General features: G+C 40.4%; 2 protein-coding genes across 4 annotated transcripts; one reads left to right on the top strand and one right to left on the bottom strand.

Annotated features, from left to right (window-relative positions):
- The first annotated feature begins 45 nt into the window (after positions 1–45).
- On the top strand, positions 46–14,651 carry ints8 (integrator complex subunit 8). Its single transcript, XM_084080671.1, has 28 exons — positions 46–171; positions 968–1,106; positions 1,435–1,609; positions 2,545–2,685; positions 3,138–3,209; positions 3,366–3,417; positions 4,417–4,599; positions 5,038–5,145; positions 5,664–5,816; positions 6,403–6,503; positions 7,059–7,200; positions 7,345–7,415; positions 7,711–7,886; positions 8,157–8,287; positions 8,546–8,656; positions 8,823–9,027; positions 9,596–9,717; positions 10,344–10,519; positions 11,058–11,091; positions 11,206–11,265; positions 11,389–11,450; positions 11,988–12,106; positions 12,553–12,656; positions 13,051–13,101; positions 13,191–13,264; positions 13,511–13,575; positions 13,810–13,853; positions 14,211–14,651. Exons 1-28 carry the CDS (start codon positions 157–159, stop codon positions 14,325–14,327), a joined length of 3,003 nt encoding a protein of 1,000 aa, XP_083936797.1. The 5' UTR covers positions 46–156; the 3' UTR covers positions 14,328–14,651.
- Positions 14,652–14,802: 151 nt separating this feature from the next.
- Positions 14,803–20,245, bottom strand: LOC311061950 (G1/S-specific cyclin-E2-like). Of its 3 annotated transcripts, none has more exons than XM_084080674.1 (12): positions 20,207–20,245; positions 18,953–18,986; positions 18,784–18,841; positions 18,539–18,586; positions 18,023–18,171; positions 17,452–17,587; positions 17,056–17,202; positions 16,599–16,694; positions 16,252–16,383; positions 15,862–15,973; positions 15,554–15,711; positions 14,803–15,246 (listed from the first exon to the last, which is right to left on the bottom strand). In XM_084080674.1, exons 2-12 carry the CDS (start codon positions 18,964–18,966, stop codon positions 15,148–15,150), a joined length of 1,149 nt encoding a protein of 382 aa, XP_083936800.1. In that variant the 5' UTR covers positions 18,967–18,986; positions 20,207–20,245; the 3' UTR covers positions 14,803–15,147. The 3 variants fall into 3 exon arrangements, with proteins under 3 accessions (XP_083936800.1, XP_083936798.1, XP_083936799.1); XM_084080672.1 differs by having other exon boundaries at positions 18,539–18,589; positions 20,207–20,236; XM_084080673.1 differs by lacking the exon at positions 20,207–20,245 and adding an exon at positions 20,093–20,188 and having other exon boundaries at positions 18,539–18,589.
- Positions 20,246–20,642: the final 397 nt, after the last annotated feature.

Here is a 20,642-nt window from a genome sequence, read left to right as displayed (position 1 = left end):
AGGGCAACGTTTGATGACATCAGAGAAAGTGGCCGGAAATACACTGGAGATACAAGACAGGCAGAGAAAGAAAACAATGTGATATCAAAGAATCCTTTGAGTATCAGATTCCGACCTTTTTATTGTAATTCCCGTACCTGCTTCCACTGCTCATTAATGTTGCCTACCAAGGTAAGATAACCGACCAGGCAACAACGCAAGACGATGACATTAAAACTATAATGTGTTGGACATATTAGTGGTCGCGTTGCTCTGGATGAGAAGGTAGCCCACGTTTGTTTCCAAACTATTCTGTTCATAATAACCGTCCATTTATGATTACTTTAAATCATGCACATCCGTTTTGGCAACTAGTAGTTGCTTGTAGGTTAGCTCTGGTCCAGAGCGTTAGTGAGTTCTCTCTAACGCTCTGCCAGTCGCGCTGCTCTGCTCATAGACCGAAAATTCCACTGCCTGACTGCCGTGCGAGGTCTCCGTCTTTAGTAAAAATAAACAAAACTATTTCGCTACTCAACGAAACAAAATCTGTTTTGTGTTGTTGAAAGTCTATTCTCCAGGGTGGGAAGCCTCTCAGCACCCCACCTTCTCTGTATAATACACTTTTTGGGCAGAAATGTATTTTAGATGGAAATTATTTTATTTACTCCACTGCGCCCTCTACAGATCTGGTCAATGGTCATTTATATATTGACCACTGCATAGGACCACAATGGAAACTAGTCCTCAGGGCTTTTTGTGTTATTCTTTTAGCATCATTGTATACTCTTACCACTGTACTTTTTGCAAACTGTGATTGACATATTTGTAGCCAGGATTTATGCAGGGAAAATGACATATTTAGGAAGTTAAATATGCTTTTGTTTTTACTTCTTTTATCTTGACTTGCACTATTGAGCATCTTGGTACAACAATTTCCTGGAGGACCAATACCATTGATCTTAACACATACTGTATACCTGTGCACCAGGGTGCGATGAGTTCGGAGGCAGTAGACAGGGTGGCAGCAGTGACCACTAGCAGACCCGGTACTCCTCTCCAAACCTCCTGGTTTGAGTTCCTACTGGATGGCACACTGCTGGAGAAACACCTGCAGAAGGCCTTCCCAGGTAAGCTCACATACTTGTATTCTAGATGTAGTTTTATCAATCCAACAATTGCCTTCCATAAGCTTTTGAAATGAACTGAACCTGAGTTGGCTCTGTGCCCGGACCGCATTTTTCTGTCTGCACCAAATCTCTTCACAAAAATAGCCGATCTACAAGCTCCTTGCAACGTGCTGTGAGCATGTAGATCGGCTATTTTTGGCTTATTTTTTTATTTTTTAAAAATAAGTACAAAATATTTTGTACACCCTGGAAACTATCATTGAACATTTGCAATTCCCCATCCCATGTCAATGTATACAATGAACATCATGTATTTGTTTCTCCATAGATCCAACCAACGTGCAGCTGATCATCCAGTTCCTAGAGCAGGCCTCCAAGCCGTCAGTAAATGAACAGAACCAAGTACAGCCTCCGGCGGACAACCGCCGTAACCGCACTCTGAAGCTGTTGGCGCTCAAAGTGGCAGCATACATGAAGTGGGACCTGGACACACTGGAGAAAGGGTTAGCCTGGGTTTGTTTGGGTTTGTCGAGCACAAAAGACATTTTGTTGGTACATGTTATTGAGAAGCTATTTGCATACAAGTATTTGACTTTGTTTCCAGAATGCATGATCTGTCATTGGTCGGTCTCATGGTCAGTGGCGTACCCACCATAGAAGCAAGGCAGGCGGCCGCCTGCCCAACTAAAATCTCGACTCCCCTAGAAAATAAAGTAAAAGACTGACTGAGAAACAGGCAGTGAAAAAGAATCCAAACAGAAAACTGTCCGTCGGGCCGTTAGCCCGCCAGACAGCCAATACACTATTCATTCAGCAGAGCGACCCTCGCCTATAGTGATGCAAATGTCTTCATGCCATGGGCATGGGGTGCCAGGGTTGGGGGTCTGCGCCACCACCTGTACTCACCTGGCATAAAAGGGGCTCTGAGAGCAGCTACAACTACAACATGAAGAGACCACCGCTGAAGAACAGATTCATCCAGAGGACGCTACCATTCACCACCGCTGCCAAGCCAAGACCTTGGCGGCGCCAGGACCAGCGCAATACATACATTGATATTTGCATATTATTTTTATTCGCGTTTTTCAGTTTTGTAGTCAGTGTAGTGTTGTTGTTAACTTGTTTCCCCCGCGATTTTTCCCAGAGAAAAATATCGCCTGCCCTAAACGTAATTCCTGGGAACGCCACTGCTCATGGTCCATATACAAAGAAAATCTGTGTATCTCCTCCACATTCCGAAATACATTAAAGTAACATGTTAAATTACATTACAACAGTTAAATGAATGAAAAATAACTATTTGTAAGGGATGAAAACATAATTCCTGTGGCAATTATTTCATTGGAACTAAGAGTAACATATAGTTGTTCAACACGCAATAGTTGTTAATGGGGTGTTCAAAATCTTCTCTATAGTTAAATATTGACTCTCCTCTCAGCTTGACCATCCCTGTGCTGAACATGTTACTGAATGAGCTGCTGTGTGTGAGCAAAGTGCCCCCAGGGGTGAAACACGTGGACCTGGATCTGTCCACTCTGCCCCCCACCACCGCCATGGGTGTCATCATCTACAATCGTTGGTGAGTAAAGCCTAATTTATATTTTGTCGACCGAACGCATCATACGACACATTATAGTAGTATTGAAATGACTTAATACATAGTATAATTTAGGTTTCAGGTTGTCATGGGATTGTCACACAGCTTAACCACTTAAGCCCTATATACTTATACGAACAATGGAAATAGCTGCTCTATGAGCTCACAATGCGTTACATTAGTGTCGATCAGCTATTTTTTCTATTAAAAAAAAAAACATGCCCAAAATAGGTACCAGGTTCCGTATGTCATTTGCTAGTCGGCATGGTTGCCATGGCGTGACTTGATTAGATTTTTGAGGAAAAACAGAAAATCACTGGACAGCTTGACAGTGACTTTAAATTATAATTACAATACTACAAGAATTGCATAACTTAAAATATATCTTCATTTTGACTTTCTAATTACAATGTCTTTTTCTTTTTGTCATGAAGGGCCATCAGAACGATAGTGCTGAGCAGTTTTCCTGAGAAACAGAACAAGCCTGGGCCTCACCAGATGAACATGTAGGCCTTTTAAATTCTCCTCTCTACTTCCAGCTACTCCTTATTTGTTTATTTTTTATGTGAGAGTCACACAAAAAAGGCACACTCTAGGCTGAATTACAATTACAAGAATTGACATAATGTCGAATGTCGATGTGTTCCTGTTGTATTTCCCAGGTTGAGTATTGTGCAGCAGGAGAAAGAAATGACAGAAAATATCCTCAGTGTGGTGAGTAAACAACAAACTGAGCTTTGCTAACAGATGCAACCTTTTTTCGGTCTTATAGGTAGAGCTGGGCAATGAATTAAAAACAACAAAACCGATATTTAGAACCAATAACAAATGTATAACCGAATAATCAATGAAATCGATTTGTCTGATTAACCATTTAACCCTGGATTATACTTAGTTGTACAATGATGGCGTACAAAAAGATAGCCAATCATAGCTTGTAGATCAGCTATTTTCACTATATAGATCTGATGGACGAATAAAAGATCTGAAAATGGTAGTGAATACTTCACATCAAACTATTAATTTGGTGATGCCTCATTCATAACTTATAACCGAATAATAGATAGTATGGATTGATTGATTGAATATTTTATTAGGCAAAACATTTAAACAGCACAATTACATTTATAATACTTTGTCTAAAAGGTCTGTCCAAAAAAGTCCTTGTGGTCTTGTTTCCATTTGGGTCCTTGGTATTCAATTCATAGTATAACCCTGGATTATACTTCATTGTACAATGGTGGCGTACAGAAAGGATAGCCGATCATAGCTTGTAGATCATAGCTTGTAAATCAGCTATTTTCACCTCCTAGATTTTTTTTAATAATCATTCATTAATCGAGGCAAAAGTTTTAAATAATCTTGATATTGATTTGAAGTCATATTGCCCTTTCCCTGTGACATACAGTACTAGCGTCATGCCCAGGGGGTGTACTTGTACATTAAGCTGCCTCACGGTGCAGAAACAGGAGATAGGCTCCTGCCCTATGGGCCACATGGCTCGGCAACAGGGCCAGCGCGCCCATTAGGCAGAGTAGGCAGTTGCCTAGGGCGCCACTAGGGTGGGCCCCCCCCCCCGGGCCCCCCCCCCCCCCCCCCCAAAAAAAAAGCCTAACTTACTTTACTTACTTATATCGCCCTGGCCCTACTTGTAGCCGTGGTTTTGCAATACTCCATTTTGAATAATGTTTTCAACACGTTGCCCCCCTTCAGCTGAAGGAGCAAGCAGCCGACTCCATCAGTGTCCTGGAGGGTGCGCTGAGGCTGAAGAAGGACTTCTACATCCACACCCTGAGGACGCTGGACCTGCTAGCTGCTGATGCCAGCACCACCAATGGAGAGACAGAGTCGTCCACCGCAGGTCTACGCATCAGTGCTGAGGAGCTACACTGTCAGGTTGGGTCTATACCAGTGTTTCTCAACCTTTTTTAAATTCAAGGACCCCCAGTTTGATAAGCATTAGGCCACTGTTTCTCAACCTGTGGGTGGGGGCCCACTGGTGCGCTGTGAGGATATTGCAAGTGGGCCAAGATCTGAAAATGTGTCTCGAATATTTCACATCAAACTATTCATTTGGTAATGCCTCATTTCTACAGGTTGATGCTTTTATTCGTTGCTAAAAATTTACCCGTAGTAATATCACCACATTTTATCACCACTTACGTAGTATTTGTGTTCTACATGTATTTACTCATAACGCAAACTGCAGTTTAAATTAATACAAATTCAAGATTTTTCCTATAAATGATGGATTCTGAATGTCTTAATTTAATGAACTGCAGTTCTCGACAAGTTAATCGAACCTACCCTTGATGTAACTTTTATCTTAAACAGGTGCATTATGACTTGGGAGGTATTTTCTTCCAACAAGGCTGCACAGACCAGCCGGCTTATGAGAAGGCGTGTGAACACTTCAGACAGACCAGGGAGCTGTTACAGAAGGTACACCCATGTGTTCATTCTGGGTTTGGTGATGGACCTTTACAAATTACATAACTTAGCCTTTGTGGACCCCAGGAAGAGTAGCTGCTGCTGATGTAGTAGCTAATGGGGATCCAAATAAACATTAAAGCCCTGGGAACCAATGATTTGTCTGTAGCGTGAGGTAGCTTATGTACAAGTACACCCTCTGAACATGTAGTACTGTATGTCAAAGGGACTTGTCCCCAATCCAACCTCCTGATTGCCAAGCAGGATGGCATTAGGTACAAATTGTATAGTCTTCGGTATGACTAAAAAAAAAGTTAAATAGATTCATTGGAATGATAAAACATTTCTGATAGCCAATGGCAAACATTTTTTAATTATGGGTTCATTACACATGATGTAAATCATCAGATAAAATTGGAAGATCCCTGAAATTAGAATAGAATGCTTTCCCAAACATACTGTAAGTAACCTAATGTTATCCCACCATTAGGTTTGTGATCTCTCAAAATGTATCTTTATCTCACTTTTAGCTGGACTCAACTCTCCATGTGCACCTGGATGAGAAGCGTCTGGCTGGCTACTGGAATGCCTGTAGGGCTCTGACAGGAGTGTTAGACCCCAGTGACTCACACAGCACACCCTATGGACAGATCAACAGCCTGATCAGGACACACAACTACCAGGTCAGAACTGTCCTGCACACCTTTCATTTCAACTGCATGCTCAGCACTTGATTTGTCTTATATGGCAAATGTATTTCAAAACTCAACAGATACTCATAACAGGTAAAAAAAAAAATAGACAGGATATATGAACACATTTAATGATATTTAACTCTTTGACTCGTTGACTGAGAAATGTAAAGAAGAGAAAACAACCATCACTGAATGCAATGTATATTCGCAAGAGTTGGCCATAGACACATTTCTATCACTTTGGACACAATTCTAATGCATTGTAATGCCGCTATAGGTTTTACTCCTTTTGAATGATACTGTGATGTCAAGATGCAATGATTTTGTTTGACAAATGGTTATATATATACTTTATTATATGTGTGTGTGTGTGTGTGTGTGTGTGTGTGTGTGTGTGTGTGTGTGTGTGTGTGTGTGTGTGTGTGTGTGTGTGTGTGTGTGTGTGTGTGTGTGTGTGTGTGTGTGTGTGTGTGTGTGTGTGTGTGTGTGTGTGTGTGTGTACAGGAATGTCTAGTGCTTTGACATTGTTCTGAATCTTTTAAATGTATTGTCATTCTTTCAAACTCCCCTCTAGGCTCTTATTGAGGCCTTCATCAAAGACAATTTGTCTCGCAGCTTGCCGAACCACTTCAGACAATCTGTTCTCAGGGAGTTTCTGCATAAAGTCCAGCAAGGGTGAGTTAGCCATCATCACACTATTCATTGTGGGGCATGGCAAAATATCAATATTATATCGATGTTGTCTATTGTGATGTAAGATTAGATATCGTCTTGGATTTTGGACATTGTAATATTGTGATATGGCATAAATGCCTTCCTGGTTTTAATCACTTAATGCCAAATTACTACAGATATGGCACAAAGCGGAATTTATACTCGTAAGACTCTAAATGGGGAATTATTTGTATTTCAATGAAGCAGGACTTAGTTTGTATTCATAGTGGCAATAATGCTAAATATTATTATCCTGATTATTAGCCTGCATTGTTTGGGAAACACATTATTTTGTTGGACTATTTTAACCATACAGTGGTCTCTCTAAATAAACGGCTTTCAAATGCTGAAATCAACAATATGTTTCCAACATAGACCATAAGCTTATAATTATTAACCGTGGAAAGTATTATAGTTATAGAATTATAGTTGATTAATTTGTACAGCCCTAATTCAAAGGCGGATTAGTCTATCAGATTTTCACTTTTTATAATGTTGATTTGTTGCTGTGTGCAGCGAGAGGGGCCTTGATGAGGTGTGCCACAAGCTGTGTGTGTGCAACTCTGTGCGAGACGCCCTGGAGGGAGAAGTCCTCAGTGTGCGTTTCCAGCAGTTGCTTCTGAGACCTAGTAAACGAATGGTGGACTTCATACTAGAGGTACAAACCAACTTCCTATTGATTGAATTGCATTATGGATTGAATGACTTTATAGGAAGTGAACAACATTCGTCTTGGGTTTGAATTAGGTCTAAATGAAAAGAAAGCTACTGCACATTTAAGTGATATTTCCTTTCCCTGCAGGTGTGTACACGATCACTGGAGAAGGATCGTCCGTCTGAAACCGGCAGAAGAAATATGGCCAACTTTATGAAGTGAGTGAGTTACACCTCTTTCGGTGTAGTACTGTAATTTTAAACACCTTGTTTGTTTCATTGACCTTGTCTTATCGTTTTTGTTTGTCTGCAACACACGTAATTACTACTTTTGGCAAATAAGTCATAATAAGTATTTTGTATTACAAGATTATAAATCCATACACTACTCGCACCTTATTTTCTTGAAGGTGAAAGTGTGTGTGTGTGTGTGTGTGTGTGTGTGTGTATATTTATTTATATAGTTCCCACTTAAAAAAAACATACCCTTGGCTAAAGTGTCCATTCCTTTCAGGACCTTGTGTGAGAGCCTTGAAGAGCTTCCTCTGGTGTTCATGGTGTCGTCTCACAAGCTGTTCATGGAGCTTCTGAAGGAGGAGGAGAGGAAGGTCCTGGTGGAGCAGATGAGGAAGAGGTCGGCCACTATCAACCTCAGCGCCAAGCCCCTGCCTTCTTTCTATGACATACCAGGTACCTCCAAAGCTCTGCTTTCCTTCTATGACATACCAGGTACCTCCAAAGCTCTGCTTTCCTTCTATGACATACCAGGTACCTCCAAAGCTGTTGTTTTCAGCACATCAATGTGTCATTGAACATTAACAAGCAAATAAATCTGACTGGTAAAGCCAATTTCCCTGCACTTGGGTCCTGAGTTTATTTTCCGGTAATGACAGGCTACTGTACATTATCCTAACATGCGTGATCCTGTGACTGACTGCACGGTGGTCTTTCCTTCCAAAGCCTCAGCCAGTGTGAACATTGGCCAGCTGGAGCAGCAGCTCATCCTGTCCTTGGAGCCACGGAGGATCAGACAGATCCTCATTGAACTCCACGGCATGGCCGAACGGCCCTTCTGGAGGGTCAACAGCAAGGTAGGGGGCAACAAATCCATGCACTCAAGAACTCCTCTAGCATCGTGATGATGAAACGCGATGACCTTAAAACAAGCTCATATTCTTAGTTGGAAGACTTACTCGAAATCACTGGTTCAAGATAAAATCAAGATATTAGATAGAACAAATAAAATGCATGTCATGCTGAAGTAGATCGCTGCTAAACAAAATACATGTTATGTATTCTACTGTGGCTGTTTTGTTAAAATGTCAAGTTCCCCCTTTTTGTGTTAATAGTGGGAGGTTCCTACAGCCTACATCAATGTGATCCTTGGCACCAAAGACAACCTGACCAAGGACCTGGTATACATCCTCATGGCCAAAGGCCTCCACTGCATCTTAATAAAGGTCTGTTTGAAGAAATATCAGATAATAACATTATCTTATTATTAACACGACATTGATCTTCTGGTGGTGTCTTGTGTGCAGTGCATGCTTGCACAGAAATCTTTTTTTGCAAGAAATATTTCTTTAAAAAAAACATAATACTGATCTGATCCTATTTGCCGGGCAGGACTTCGCTCATGCCAGGCAGCTGTTCTCGGCATGTCTGGAGCTGGTGACGGAGTTCTCTCCCAAGCTCAGGCAGGTGATGCTGAACGAGATACTGCTGCTGGAGGTCCGAGCGCACGAGACGATGGCGGCCGAGGGCAGCAGGGAGAGGCCGCCCCCCGACCTGGTCAGCAGGGTCAGAGGGTACCTGGAGATGAGGATACACGGTGGGTGGACGTTATGGTTTCACACCTATGGGATGTCTTTAACCACTTTCAACCTGGCGTACCTATTTTGGGCATGTCATTATAGGCTAAATGCTTTAAAATCTTTCGAAAATAACAAAGATAGGAGATCTACAAGCTCACAACGTTTAACGACGCATGGTGAACTTGTAGATCAGCTACTTTCATTATTCATCGTACGATGAAGTATATAGGGCAAACCACATGAACCTTTGTGAGATCTACAAGCTCAGTCACAATGCGTTGGTTTGTAGGCTTGTAGATTAGCTATTTTCGGCAAAGAGATTTGGTGTAAAGGGAAAAAAGGGTCCAAGGATAGAGCCTTGGGGGACCAAGGTCAACAAAGTACATAGGGTTTAAATGGTTCATAATTTAACATGTTATGCTGTGACATGATGGAGAAGGCATCATGGACTTTTTGTGTTATCCTTTTAGCTTTCTTACTGTACTACATGCTGTTTACATTTCTGACTAATAAAGTATTCAATCAATCAATCAGCGCATAAGCGGTCTGACTCTCACCCCTGATGGTTGGCGTGTTTGTTTTCAGATCTGCCTCTGCGTCAGGTCGTTGGGGAGGAGTGTGTCGCCTTCATGTTGAATTGGAGGGAGAACGACTATCTGACTCTGCAGGTGCCACAGTCTCTGGTGATGAACAACCCTTACATTAAGGTGAGCACGCCTTCTTTTTCACAGACTTAACTATTTTTGTAGCACTTACTTACAGTACATTCAATCATTGGTCTTTGAGAAACAAACTTTCATCCATGAACACATTGTTTTGCATAGAGCCACTCCTCTGGGTGACACGATAGCCAAATGGATAGGGCACATACCACATGGGTGCAAAATGCCTTCTTCAGCGTGTTACCCGTTCTGCTCCTGGCTGGCTGGACAGTTTGCTGTGTGTCTTTCTCTCACTGACACAATCGAACTAAAGCAGAAGTGAGAAAAAGTTGACATTCCAGAAATCCGACTTGACTACTACTGTACAACATAAAGTATGATGCCTCAGAGAGCAACTGGGTCTGCAAGCTACTGTTGTATGGAGTACATCTACAGAGGCAGTGCAGCTTATGCATATATAAATTGTTAAAGATATGTCCATTTTGTTTACGAATCAAATGACTCGAAGGATTTAAAGGTCTGGTTTTGAAAATGTGGTGAAAATTGTGAATATTATGTAACTGTCTCATGACTACTGTATCGTGGAATCAATGAATTGTTACATAAAGCTTGGCTGCTTGACTTAATCTCTTATCTGATCCCAGATTGACTTCCATATTTCCCCCTGATAGCTCGGTCAGCTTCTGGCCTCCACCTGCAAGGAGCTCCCAGGTCCTAAAGAAAGTCGGCGTACGGCCAAAGAGCTGTGGGAAGTGGTGGTGCAGATCTGCAGCGTGTCACTCCAGCACAAGAGAACGAGTGACGGCCTCATTAAACAAAGGGACTCCAGTATGGGCATCCTGCACAGGTATATCCTGATTTAAACTTTGTTAAGCACTGGTGTCTCGTGCTGAAAATAGACAAGCTTTCTTCAAGTCGAAGAGTGGCTATTTTTGATGCACGACACAGACAAAGAGTGAAGCAAGAGGCTGCTGATGTGCTTTTCAGAATCCATACAATATAATCTAGGATTGGTCATAATTTTGATGATGAAGGAAATATAGAGGTGTGCATGCATAGTATGCATGTTTGCATAGTGTGGGAGTGTGTTTCAGTTCAAGTTTATTTTAGCAATTCTGGCACCCTCTAGTGGACAAATGTATGGGTTGTGTGGCATGCATACAATGCTATTTACTATTCCTACATTAAAAGTGTGTTCTGCATTGTTTTGTGGTTCAACTAATTAATGTATATAATTGGAAAAAAGGTCAAATTGAGGCATTTTATGGTACTCTACATGGTAAAGAGGCGTGCTAAAACAATTATTTGTGTTTGGCACATTCACATTGTTTTCATGGTATCTATTATAAAAACGTCCATTCTGTTGTTTATGTCTACCTGTTTAGGAGTAAATTCATCACTTTCATCAAGAAACTGAGGGTGAGTGCAGGACAAGCTGAACTTGTGCTTGCTGAATGTATTTTATCTTTAATTGAATTAATACATTCTGGATGATGAGGAGTGGAATAATGTGTTTTCTTAAATAACTTACAGGAGCCTCTAGTGCTGACCACCCTCATCTCCCTGTTTGTGAGGTTTCACAGCATAGTACGGGTATGCATTGCTGCAAAAAGTCCAAGTTCTGTTTTGATCAGCCTACCTCATCTCATGGCAAATTTATACTCATCAGCTTTATAAATTGTAAATGTATGCATGACCAATGGTCTGTTGTTCCAGGATGATATCGTCAATGAGGTGACAGCAGAGCACCTCTCCATCTGGCCGTCTTCCCTCGCTAAGTAAGAGCTTCTCTCTCTCGTTGCTCATCTGGACATAATTCACCTTAATAATTATATCTTTACTGTCGGACAGAAACCGTGTATCTCCATTTGTCGTAGTTTTTTCACAAATGAATGCCTTATTTTATACTATTACAGTGTCACGCAAACACTGTTATAGTATAACGCATCGCAATGTGATATGTTGTTAGCTTGTAGATTGTCTTTATTATATTTATACTGTCGGTATTTTGCTAAATTTAGAAGATTTTCACCAATAATGAATGACATGTCAAAAAATAGGTTGAACAAGCTTGTGACTAAATAATAACTACATGGGATCCATTGGAACACAGGTTCTTTTTCTGAATTGGTAAGATTTTGGACATACAAGGTTTCCGCCCGACAGTGACAAGATTGAAGATGAGGCAAAACTTTACTGATCCACAATGAGAAAACTTGGCCATTAACAGCAGCCAAGACTTTGAGTCTAGATTAGTGTACAATGAACCTTGACCAAATCACTGAATGATCTTGTGTGTGTGTGTGGCGTCCCAGCATACAGGCTGTGGATGTGGAGGCGGTGGCTGTGACAGTCAAAGAGCTGGTGTTCTATGCGCTCACTTTGAACCCCAACAATCAGTCCTGGCTCATCACGCAGGCTGACATCTACTTTGGTAAGAAACATGTACTGCACAGCACATTCGGGGTAGAGATTTAGTTTGTTTTTGGTTTTAAAGCTTTTTAAAGCATGTTTAACTCTATTCTTCCCTGGAAGTCCCTGGAACAAAATATTTTGAGATGGGGTGGCCAAATACATATAATTTTGGGGGTCCTTGACATGAAAAAGTTTGAGAACCACTGATATAGAAACATGCGTTTTTTCAGAATACTGTTGGGATTTAGAAGACATTTGTAGAATCTGCGTATTAATGGGTTAAAGGCTTCTGTCCTCTTACTACTGTGGTGAAATGTTATATTTATTCAGGTGTCATGCAATCTAGGTGGCCAGTCCACAACATGGGCTCCATTACAGTCCAGGGGTGCCTTATGAAAAACATTCATTCAGTGTTTTGTGAGTAGTTAGCTGATCCACTTATGTTTCTGTTGAATCTCTCTTTAGTGACCAACCAGTACTCTGCAGCCCTGCATTTTTACCTTCAAGCTGGTGCAGTGTGCTCCGACTTCTTTAACAAAGCTGTGCCCCCAGATGTCTATACTGATCAGGTACAGTCGCCATCCTCCTTCGCACAGGTGACATATTAGATACCCAACGAGGGCACTCAGTCTGGCTCTCTGGCCAAAACTTTTTTCCCGTACCAGAATGTACTATTGGGGTGGGGGAAGGGCATGAATGTTTGATCTATCAAGTACAATAATGGTGATGTACAAGGTTTTGGGGACTTGATATAGCACTAATCCTAGCTGTAATCCTATAGCAGACTCTCCTCTAGCTATTAAGGCGATTGGCTACGCGCAATTCACTTACATTTGTGTTCTAAAGTGGAAGATTTGGGATCCTACAAAGATTAGCTTATCCATAATGAATTAACAAATTTGTGAATTATGGCAGTTTCATTTTTACTGACCACAATCACAAGACTGTGACCCTTTCTTACAGGTCCTGAAGAGAATGATCAAGTGCTGTTCGATGACAAACTGCCACACACAGGTCAGACTTAAGCAAAGATTTCTCTCCCACCCAGATTCTCTTGGTGGCTGATGTCACAAGCTGTCTTTCTCCTCCTTTTTTATTGTTAGGTTGCTGTCCTCTGCCAGTTTCTGAGAGAGGTGGATTATATGACAGCATTCAAAGCTCTTCAAGAACAAAACAGGTTATTTACTACCCTTAAAACTTTGTCAGGTTTACTTATTTACCGGTCTTTGGGATTTCTCTTTTTGGTAAGTCCATATTTAAAACAAGAATCTCAAAGGTTAAGCCTTCTTGGTGTGCAGGCTCAGCAGAGTGGATCAGACAAATCAATAATTCAATTACTAAAAAAAGTAATCAATAGAATAATCTATAGTTGTATTCCTAGACCTACAAGTTCTCTAATGTAACTTTTATTTTATTATTGCAGTCATGATGCCATGGACTCACTCTATGACTACATCTGGGATGTCACCATCTTGGAATATCTCACACGTATCCTTTACCAAGTTAAAAGATTATTTAAGAATAATGCCACTTAGGATAACTGTACTACACCTTGGGAGAAATCATCTAAAGTTAAAGTTTGTGGCAATATTTATTATTCCATTTCTGTATTTCTTAAGTGTTCAGGATTTCTATAAACACCACTGTAATACCTTGATAATGCTTAAGCCTAGTTCTTTGACTTCATACTTTGTTGAACTGTCCCCTTAACAGTGTGTTCAGATATTCACCATAAAAGGGGAGAAAGCGAGAAGAGACAAATAGCTGTAAGTCTTTTTTCCTTTCATCTAATCTATGTAAACCCAAAGGTGATGTGGTTTAAATTGAGCAGCAAACTGTTCCCTGGTGGCTCAGCCTGTAAGTGCACTGACTATTATGCTCCTTGTGAGCCACGTGGACCCTATCTTAAGAATAAAACCTACAATTGTTATATACAAAAAGATTACTTAAAAGGGAAAGGGACACATATTTTACTGGGATCTACCTGATTCATCTCAAAGTAGTCCATTACATTGCAGCTTACTCACATCATTGGATATTGTGTACTTGATTTAGAAAATCAAGGCCATAGGGTTGAACGTGTATGTACAGTAGAAGAGTTAGACATTAATTCTTCTTTACAGGTAAAAGCGATTGGTCAGACGGAGCTCAATGCCAGTAACCCAGAGGAAGTACTACTATTGGCTGCACAGAAGAGGAAAAAGAAGTTCCTTCAAGCCATGGCTAAACTGTACTTCTAAAACACACAGGACCGACCACCTGTCTGTTGGGAGAACAAAAAAAAACTGTACATTTTATTTCATTTGGTAAAAAATAAACATTTTCAAATAAATACATTTACTTACTTTTTATCTGTACAAATGTTCATACGTGTTTAGTTTCCCTAACAAAACTAGGAAACTCCCTGAGGTATACATTAAATACCTTGGCTGGCTTTATTAACAAATCATAAATAATATGATAATGATAATGCTTTAAACTGAGCATTGACAGATTAGATTATTTTTCCCCTTTTGGCTATACATACAGAATTCATATTTGACATAGTATACAAAAGAAATTGCACAACTGAAATAAAGGAATGTCAACTACACATTCAGTTCGAGTCAGAGCAAACAAAGCATTTTTGATGAAGTTTTTAAAAGAAATCAATCTATTCAAAAGTTAACGTATATGGAATACTTGAACATTTACACTAGTAAGAGAACATCAGGCTGCCATTGTTTTGCCATGCAGTGTCTTCAAAGACACATTGCTGTAGTGAGACCTTAAACATGGGGCCCTTTATTGCAACCCCCTGTCACCACAAATTCAGATACAAATTAAAACTTTTGCTAAGATTTCATCCATATTCACTCAGGATGACGCATTTGGTCCCAGTTATGGAGGTTCTGAATTCTAGCGCCAAGTGTTCAGATAAATGACTGTTCAGAAAGGTCATTTAGCTGATAACAGCAGCACTTTCTCCATCTCTTGGCCGCAAACTATCCTTGCAGTCGTCCTGTCTGGACCCGTCAAATCCAGTCCAGTTATTCTTGTTCTATTTAGCCTTTCCAAATGTCAGTGTGCAGTAGACTTCTCTGTACTGTTGGGTGGTGTCAGGAACTGGCTCTGCGTCTCCCTGTGACGGCTCAGCGCCTCCCTGTTATACACCTCATCCTGAAATGCATACAAAAGATTGTTTAACCACTTATGCCCTTTATATTTCACTGTACGCTGAATAGCAAAAAGTCAATTTGTCAATTTCCACTTATGATGACAAGAAAATGGAACACCCAAAAATGCTTTAAAAAAAACAATGTTGGTGCACCAGTATATGCCTCTTCATATGCTGCTTATAATGTTGGTGATATACTGAAAGTATTTATTGCACTGTTATTCTAGTGCTGCTTCCGATAAAACATTTGCAGAGTTATGATGCCATCATAGCCAATTTAATTAAAATCACAAAAGTAGGCTTACTAACCAGCATGTCCATGTAGTCTGCATGTGTCTGGATGTTGTGACTGTCGTAGTGTTTCACGCTAATAAAGTCCTTCAGCAAGACTTCGCCATAACGTGCTACCGTCTCTACATAGGGAGCCATCCAATCAACACAGGGCTCGATGGCGTCCCATGACAAACCTGAGTTGGGTAAAAAAAAAAGGTAGTATGTTCAGTTTAGGGTTGTAATTCAAAGACCTAGCAAATGATTCAGTCAAACATAGCATTGTTGAAAGAAATGAACAGACGTGCGCACAGTGAATATGTATTCCGATTCAGTATTGTACTTACGTGAAACTTTCTCAACCGTTTCAAACTGGATGAAATGGCACAGCACTGATGCAGCCAACACGCTGTACTGGAAGTCCAGTGAGTTTATGTTGAGGACACACAGATCTAAAAGCTACAAACAAAAATCGAGAAAGTGACAGGTCAGATTTGAACCAACAACTTCACTACAGGCACGTGGCATGTCCCTCACATCCCTATTAAAGTTAAACACAGCATCTGAGTCATGTAGGGATAATGTGGGAATTATTAAGGGAATGTCACTTTCAGTGGCATTTGTTTATTTGGTGTGTTGGCAATCAGGTATTTTTGGCACATGACGTAGCTGAGTTGTATGACTACTCTAATATGCATTGTGGCTCATTTGAGCCTACCGTTCTCATATATACATACCCGTGTAACTTGCACATAGATATCGTGTGGAAACTGAGGTTGTAGAAGATCAGAGTTCTCCATTGACGCCATCTGCATGTAAAGTTTCAGCCACGACACGGCAGTCTCGGGACAAAGGTTCCAATTTAATGCCTGAAAAAGCAACAAAGGTAGAAACGTGAAAATCTGTTGTGCGATTTATGCAAACATGTCCCCTCATTTATGTAAAGTAGCTTTACTTTGTACAGGCTCATGTTATAGAATGGAATAACTGCCACACAAAGGAACACATACAGCCATATACATACACTGTGCTGCTAAATGAAAGTTAAATCACATTGTGGTACACTTTCAACCGAGTATATTACCTTCAAAATGATCAGTTCCATTTTAAGAATCTCATATTCCAGGCAGGCCCCATCTGTCACAAATGCCAACTCAGCCAACTTGGGAGGATATATTTCCTATATGGGGAAGGGGAATATAAAATGAGTTACACTTAGCATCACAATTAAAAACACTTGCATATGCTAATGTTTTTGTTGACTTGGTGCATTGTTACTAGTAGGCAAATGAGACACTACTGGATCTTATGATTGTTTCAGCTGATGGCCTGCTGAGTGTTTAGTGCCAAGCTGAGGCAATGTGTGAAATGAAGCAAGTCTTGAAAATACAGCAGAGTCTGTTTTTTTTAAAGGGGTTGTGAGGTGTACGCTGTTTAGCCTAGCCACTCCTAGCCATTAACGGTCCAGGGTAGTTTAAAAAAAGCATACTGATTTTTTTGTCTGCATCAATGTAATTCATTTCATACATGCAATAGCTTACCTCCATCTTTGCTGCAATGAACAGACAGGTTATGCCAATAAGTTGCAGTCTGTCTTTATCAATGTTGTCTTGGCTCAACATGAACCGGTCAAAGTAGTCCTGTGCCAGGTACGCGGTCTGCCGATGCAGTGTGTAAACTTCACTCACCTTGGGAAAAGAAAAAATATAAAATGTAGTTGTCTACAGCCACAATGTCATCCTCTGTACAAAACGATATGAGATACATCAATAAATAAGTAATGACCGCTGAGATTAATCATAATCAGCTTTAACATAACAAAGTACAATAAAACCCTGTGACTCTTCAAATCGTTAGCTGAACTATAAAAATGTGGTTGCTGGAAAAGACAAACATTTAAAACCTAAAAGAATTCAACAAGCCATCTTTTGCTTTACCTCAAATAACCAATCCAGAAGGACTGATCTCATCCTGGGCGCTAATATGGGGTGCCGCTGCATGAAGCTCTTGCTGTGTGTGTACTTCTGTTCCTTGCCCAACATCTTCTCCCACACATCCTCGGGTGAACCCCAACTACATGAATGGGAAATAAATAAATAAATTACAATGTATACTACACACCCTTACTGTACTACTACAGGTAGAAGTACACTATCTGCTTCTGCTGTAAAACTTGTTTCAGATGTGGAAACTTTTCCAAGTCGCTGCTGATGAAAGTATTTTCAGACATAACGGCTAACACATGGTTTTGGTGGAACACAGATTTCCTCAGTATTTTGAGTACAAACAAATCAAATACCTTTTTTATTTAGTCACGAACGGGGAGTTGGCAAAGCCTAGCCTTTCCCAACTAGAGGATAATTAATGTCAACTGGCTCAAGTTGCCAATAGGCTTACATTTGTATCACCCGCTAAGTGAGAAACAAGTATATTAGTTAAAAGGAAGACCTGGAAAGGAAGTTGTGACAATGGCTGTAGGATGTGAGCCTGTGTTACTTTGTTATTCACCTGAGTAGTGGGAGGGGAGATGGCTGTATCCGATTGTCTCTGGTTGTGAGGCTCACATTGCTGGACTCATCACAGGGCTTGTTGACACTCTTCTCAGGGGTCTCAATGAGAATACAGGGATTGGTGACACCTTCAAGTACCAACTGGTTCTGAAATGGAAATTATGCATGTTGAGAGCTTTACAAGAAAAGTCAGAACATTTGAATGACATTCTTATCTGTAGACAGAGCAGGAGCCTAATTGCTCTAATTAAATAGCCACACCGGCTAGTCAGTGGATAACCACTCTAAAAGTGGCTGTTAAATTAATTGAATAACCCCCTCTCTCCAAATGACTGATTTCCAGGTAAACAGTCTGAAGACGATACAAACACACAGGCGATAGCTAAAGATTTTTCAGTAATTGGCCAGTGACTGATAAACACGCATAGAGGCCTACAATTAGAGCAGAGACAGGATATTATGCATTTGTTGTGTTGATTCAAAATAAAGGGAAGTCCTGAGTAAATTGCCCTACCTTCTCATTTTGCCGTTTTGACAAGGGCTGGAGCTTTTTTCTGTTGATCTGCTGAAAGCAACAGTTACATTATGTCACACAACATATTACCTGTTACACATACAATAATGGCAGCACAAATGTGTTCCTAGTGGTTCAAGGGTTAAAGCACACAGATTCATTCATATTTCTGTGTCCCTAAAATGTTCATGACCAAGAGGGTATCAGGTAAACACACCAATCTTTAATACACTAAAAATTCTTACCTTTGTTATCTTGCCTTTCTGAATTGGGCCATTTTCTGATTTTGAGTGCAGGCGACCACTGTGGAGAAAGATTGCACTTCATTAAGTATATTTAAATCTACCAATTGTCAAAGGTTAGTGGTACAATTATATGAAATGAATATACAAATGTAGCAGCTGTAGCCATTACCTTTGTCTAGTCATGTTTATGGAGAGTGAGGCTTCTGTAAAATGAAAACAAACACAAAGTTAGCATGTAGTCAATGATGTTGGTTGACAGTAAAACACCAGGAAGTGTAACGTCTGGCAGTACTTATAGCTTTCTTGGTTTCCATACAAATTACACTTCATTCTAACCCAAAATACAGTTAACATAACTTACTAGACAAGATGATACTTCACGCACCGTATCAGGAACTATGATCTTTTAAAGTATTATAGCGCATTTGAATTGTGGACGCGCCAACAATTAGCGCGTAAACTTGACAGGCTCCACAAGTTCTACCAGTGAAAATAAAACCTGACTCTCAATCGTAACAATCTGTTAGGCCTAATCACACTACAATAAGTAGCCCTGTCCACGGGATCATTCAATTACACAACAAAAAGTGACCAAATACCACACACAAAGGAGCTTGGAATGATAGCCTAGCTCCCTCCAAAAAGTAGCAGCAGCTGCTGCTGGACCAAGAGGCACAGCAGCAGCGCCAATGACACAAAGACCACAGAAGATCAGATCAGATCACATTGAAAGCTGTGGTTATCAAATGCACTAGTTCTCAAACTTTTATATTTCAAGGTCTCCCCTTAACTCTGACAGTATACAAATGGAACTAAATGGATCCTTTCCATTTGTCTACTGTCAGAGTTACAGACTTGTAAGGGTACATTTAGACCCCCCCAAAAGGAACCCAGAGAGTCCCTGGACCCCCACTTTGGGAATCTAATTATTCTGCCCCTTCATTAATTAACGCTTAATGAGATGTTTATTAGACAACCTGATTCATCAAATAAAAGTAGAGGTAGAGTTAAATACCACCTTGAAGAAGTCAGACTGCACCAACTACACACACATCTCTAAAATGATTACTAGTCTCAGACCATATAACTAACTATAATATGTCTCAGACTCATCTTAAACGCCACCATTCCTACGGTATGTTAAACAAAGCGCATGCTAAAGTTAACACTAGCTTGTTAAATAGCTAACGTAAATAGTGGAAGCCAAGCCAAGAAGGTAGCCTAAAAGATAACTTACTTACCCACTAAGCAAAAATAATAACAACTATATATATAACAATATATAACGTTGTTAAACGTCCCCACTGACCTTACAGTGCCAACATTCAAAGAAAACGTGAAAATAAAGCGTGTGGAACAGTAAACATAGAGTTAAACTGTAGTATCGTAGTACTAACTAGTAGTGATTATGATTCAGACCTACCAGCTGCTGCAGCTCAGTCCAAAATGAGTGAGTGAGAGAGAAACTGAGAGAGCAGAGTATGGCAGAGGGAGCTGTGTTCCGTCAGCAGAAATAACGGAGCAGAAATAAGACTTCCGGTTGACGATCTCTTCAGAATAAGAGTACCCTCTAGAGTAAAAAGAAACCATTGAAAACCATTGAAAAACGGTTCATTTGCACATTAAAACTATAAATTAAGCATTTAAACGAAGCTAGAAAACACATATTATGTATATTTGTAATAAAAAAAGTGTTTAACTGTTTTAATAACATAAAAAATGTATCTAAATGGATAAATGCTGTTCACTGGAGTGCATAGACTTCACAAATTGGGCGCTGGACACGAGACAGGAATTTGTGGCGGCACTTGTGACATACGCACGCGTTCAGGGAGACCCCCTCTACAACGCCACACTCT

Source organism: Gymnoscopelus microlampas (assembly GCF_963454915.1).
Source record: "Gymnoscopelus microlampas genome assembly, chromosome: 15".
Lineage (NCBI taxonomy): Eukaryota > Metazoa > Chordata > Actinopteri > Myctophiformes > Myctophidae > Gymnoscopelus > Gymnoscopelus microlampas.
This window is presented reverse-complemented; position numbering and strand designations above follow the sequence as displayed.